The 4,670-nt window shown below is 39.8% G+C and overlaps 1 protein-coding gene across 1 annotated transcript in view; it reads left to right on the top strand.

Moving 5' to 3' along the window:
* The window catches only part of LOC129813672 (receptor-type tyrosine-protein phosphatase mu-like), a 652,787-nt gene extending 650,845 nt beyond the window's left edge, over positions 1-1,942 (top strand). Inside the window, exon 36 of the mRNA XM_055866071.1 lies at positions 410-1,942. Within this exon, the coding sequence (XP_055722046.1) occupies positions 410-463 (54 nt within the window). The 3' untranslated portion in view covers positions 464-1,942. The remainder of the gene's footprint in view (positions 1-409) is intronic.
* The last annotated feature ends 2,728 nt before the right edge of the window (positions 1,943-4,670 follow it).

Raw genomic sequence — 4,670 nt, 5'->3', positions numbered from 1 at the left:
CTGTTTGTGCTGTCTTGTCCAACTCCTAGGTTCACTGTCATGACAAGACAGCCCAATATCCTGTCCGATGTAGTGTGTAAATGTTCACGTAGCCTAGATCAGATCAGTGTTTATGTGTCCTAGATCAGATCAGTGTTTATGTGTCCTAGATCAGATCAGTGTTTATGTGTCCTAGATCAGATCAGTGTTCACGTAGCCTAGATCAGATCAGGGGTTTATGTAGCCTAGATCAGATCAGTGTTTATGTAGCCTAGATCAGATCCGTGTTTATGTGTCCTAGATCAGATCAGTGTTTATGTAGCCTAGATCAGATCAGTGTTTATGTAGCTTAGATCAGATCAGTGTTCATGTGTCCTACATCATATCAGTGGTGAAGAATACTGCCCCTTGTTTGTTTTGTGTTCTACAGGACCAGTACAAGTTCTGCTATGAAGTGGCTCTGGAGTACTTGAACTGTGGATAAACAGCAGTCTCAGTCTGGACGCAGAACTGTGGACGACACCGATTTTTTTTTTAACTTTATCGACAAGACTGCAGCATAGACAAGACCTGTGTTTTTCACGATCAAACAACAGGAGCAGGATGAACACGCCTCCACAAGTACACACACACACACACACAGCTCTGTCTTTCTTAGCTTGATCAGCTGGTTCCACACACACACACAGCTCTGTCTTTCTTAGCTTGATCAGCTAGATGAGAAGGTAACAGAGGTGAGGTGTACTGTAGTCTCTATGTAGTTCCACCAGTATCTGATCTGCTACCCGGAGGATTCAGGAGCACAATGTTCTACTCTGCAGTGTGTAACGTCTTATCTGGAATCCTTGCCCTGACTCAAAATCAACCCCTACACCCTACACCCTAGCCCCTACACCATAGCCCCTACACCCTAGCCCCTACACTCTAGCCCCTACACCCTATCCCCTACACCCTAGCCCCTACACCCTAGCCCCTACACCCTAGCCCCTACACCCTAGCCCCTACACCCTAGCCCCTACACCCTAGCCCCTACACCCTAGCCCCTACACCCTAGCCCCTACACCCTAGACCATTTCACCAGGTCAAATTCCTCGTACATGTAAATCAGGGTTTCTTGAAAGACGGAAAAACAATCCCAACTTTTTTATCCCAAATATTTTTTTCTTCATGATAACGACATTATTAAATATATATTGTAATAAACCAAAGTATTAGCTATCACATCTTTGTAAAAGAACAGCCTCCTAATTATAACCCCTTTTGTGCATAAAATACAACTTGATGTCAACTCCTTCAGACACCATAAAAGGCAGTTTATTTTTTACTGTCCAACGAGTGTCTTGATTGTTTCATTGTAACATCAGCTGATTTAATTATGTAATACCGATCTCTATGTCTTTATGTGTTTTGTTTTGTATAATTCTCCAGGGTTCATTTTTTAATTAGCATTTTAGCATGTTTTTCTAGATTTAGAAAATAAAACAAGATTTATAAAGTAAGCTTTATCCTGTTTTTAGCATATTTTGCAGTACTATTAATAACATATTGTTTCAGAATATAAAATATAATATATATATATTCATATATATGTATACTGTATATGTCTTAAGTGAGATAGCAATAAGTGACAGAGTTGACAAGTAACTGTCGGTGGTGACAACAGATACTCAGAACAGACATTTATTTGTCTATAAAAAAAATTAAGTTCTAAAATTTGTAAAATTATTTATTTGAAAAAATCCCGATCAAAAACATGATCAGATCTTTCTCTGACGGAGTTGACCAATTGCATGTTTCTTCCTAATTTATTCAAGTGGTATAGTACGTAGCAATTTAGTTTTTCTCTCGATTGCTTTTTGGCTCTAAAACCTAATTAAATGTAATCGATTTGAACCAAAAATCATATTCTATATTAATCTAGAAGGTTGATGGAGTTGACTGGTTGTGACCATGGTGGTGGAGGGGGGGGGGGGGGGATCAATAATATTTGTTTCATGTAGCTGCCCATTCTCGTTCCTGATTAATTTAGGATTTTAGACAAGAGTTTTAACCAAAACTCCCAACACATCTTTTATGGATCATAGTTTTGAGATAAATATTCCTTGAAGTCAGAGAAAATACACAATCTCCTATTTCAGTTAATATCCATTATTCTCCGTTGTTAGATTTTTAAACACTTTTTGGGGGGAGTTTGAAATTGTGGTCTTTTGCTCCAGACAAGGACATTACACAGAGCCGACATGGAAATGAATAATATTGCAAATATTTAGGAAAATTACCCTAAAAAAATAGTTTTCCTCATAAAATTCTCCTAAATGTCATTTTTTATTTAAATATTTAAATAAATTCCATTTCTTTCAGTTATATAAAATTAAGTTTCCCCGCTCCCGACCGGCGCTGTGGTCTAAGGCACTACATCTCAGTGCAAGAGGCAACACTACAGTCCCTGGTTCGAATCCAGGCTGAATCACACAATTGGCCCAGCGTCGTCCGGGTTTTGCCGGGATAGGCCATCATTGTAAATAAGAATGTATTCTTAACTGACTTGCCTTGTTAAATAAAGGTTAAATTAAAAAAAAATGTAAATAAAAAAGATTGTCCTGACTTTCAAGAATCCCTGAATGACATTGTGAGTATAGATTTGAGATGGGAATATTGTAGCTCCACCTTTCTCTGTGCAGCTTAAACCTCCTCATTGTTCTCAGATCAACACTGTGACTACAGGCTGGAAGAGAAGTGGCTAAGGGTCAGGGGTCAGTTAGGGACAGGGTGCCTCCCTCTCTCTCTGTGTCTCTCTCTCTCTCTGCCTCTCTCTCTCTCTGCCTCTCTGCCTCTCTCTCTCTCTGCCTCTCTCTCTCTCTGCCTCTCTCTCGCTCTCTCTCTCTGCTGCTCTCTGCCTCTCTCTGGCTCTCTCAATCTCTCTCTCTGCCTCTCTGTCTCTCTGTCTCTCTCTGTCTCTCTCTCTCTGCCTTTCTCTCTCTCTATCTCTCTCTCACTGTCTCTCGCTGTCTCTCTCTCTCTATCTCTCTCTCTCTATGTCTCTCTCTCTATGTCTCTCTATGTGTCTCTCTCTCTTTCTCTTTCTCTCTCTCTGTCTCTCAATCTCTCTCTCTCTATATGTCTCTCTCTCTCTCTCTCTTTCTCTCTCTCTCTCTCGCTTGTGGTTCTGTGATTTTGTTCTTCTATTTTCACCGGATGACAACAACAACAACAAGTAACATTTGCCCAGTTTCTCGTGGACTGCCGCTCTATACTGTACGTAACGTAACGTGTTCATTTTTATCTCTCTCTATCCGTCCCGAATCATGTTTTACTAGAAGTTTAAATAACATTATAGAAATAATTTACATAGGAAGTTAAAAATGCCTAAATGTTACTAAATGTCCTGTAAAATATGAATTATTTACATGTAATGTTATTATTATTGGTTGTTGATTATGACATCAGAAGAGGAAGGGAGTCGGTACAATTATAGAAATAGGATGACTAGAACGGAGTTGCCATTCAAGTCAACGGGTCAAAGAGGTGGACTGGCGGCCATGATTCTATTTCTATGGGAACAATGTATCTGTATTAAGGTCCCTTCCTGTTTCCATGGATCCCCCCCCCCCCCCAAAAAAAAACTTTCATTGCACTTCCATTTTGTTGTGCATATTGTAAATATCTCTGTACATTATTTATTTGCCGTCTTTGTGTAATAATGGTGAATGACAGTTTAAAAGTGACAATCATCTTTTATGGGTTTATTGATTTGATTTGATTATGTTGTTTTTTGTCATTAATGTACGATGGATAAATGACACTGTAAAAGCATATAAATGTATCTACAGTATCAACAAAAAAAAAATATTGTTGGATGTGTTTTCTTTTCTTCTCAGTTTTCAGACGAGGATTAGAAATGTAAATTATCTACGATCTGTGTGATTTTACTGTTACTACCGTCAAGTAAAACATGGTGCTGTAAAACACGATGTTATAGCGACCTCTAGTGGGCAGATTCAGAATAGCAGCCCTATCAGAGACGCGTCTCGTACTTTAAGAAGAAAGCTTTCAGCTGCAGGGAAATGAAAGGGGAAAATGGCGGATACCTAGTCAGTTGTACCTTCAACTAAAATCTATTGATTATATTGATAATCAAATGATTGAAGTGAACAGACGTCCCGTCGTATGGTTTTCCCCCCCCCCCCGGCTCAACTAATCTTAATCTTAAACTAATCTTAATCTAATCTTCACTCCGTTGGTTAGTTGAACCGGGTGTGTTGTGTTAGTGCTGGGCTGGAACAAAGAAAAGTGCCATCTATGTTTCTCCTCCGCGGGACTGAAGTCGAGTAAGACTCCTTTTGGATTTACGTTATCCAGGTCAACACACAACCCACTTCCAGCCTCTACATCCATTCTCATCCTCCCTTCCCCTCTTCATTCGTTTAGCTAGCTTCCTCGTGTTGTCGTCTCCAGTGGTATCCCTCAGCGTTTTGTCTCAGAGCCTCTGAGAAAGTGTGTTGGACAAAGGGACAGGATACTACACGAGTCCACAGCATCAGTGTGAATGATGGAACTACAGCAGGAGTTTTCATCTGGATTCCAAACGGAACCCTATTCCCTATATAGTGCACTACTTTAGACCAGAGCCCTATTCCCTATATAGTGCACTACTTTAGATCAGAGCCCTATGGAACCCTATTCCCTATATA

This window comes from Salvelinus fontinalis, chromosome 17 (genome assembly GCF_029448725.1).
Source record: "Salvelinus fontinalis isolate EN_2023a chromosome 17, ASM2944872v1, whole genome shotgun sequence".
Lineage (NCBI taxonomy): Eukaryota > Metazoa > Chordata > Actinopteri > Salmoniformes > Salmonidae > Salvelinus > Salvelinus fontinalis.
Note: the sequence above shows the minus strand (reverse complement) of the source record. Positions and strands in the feature narration are given on the sequence as shown.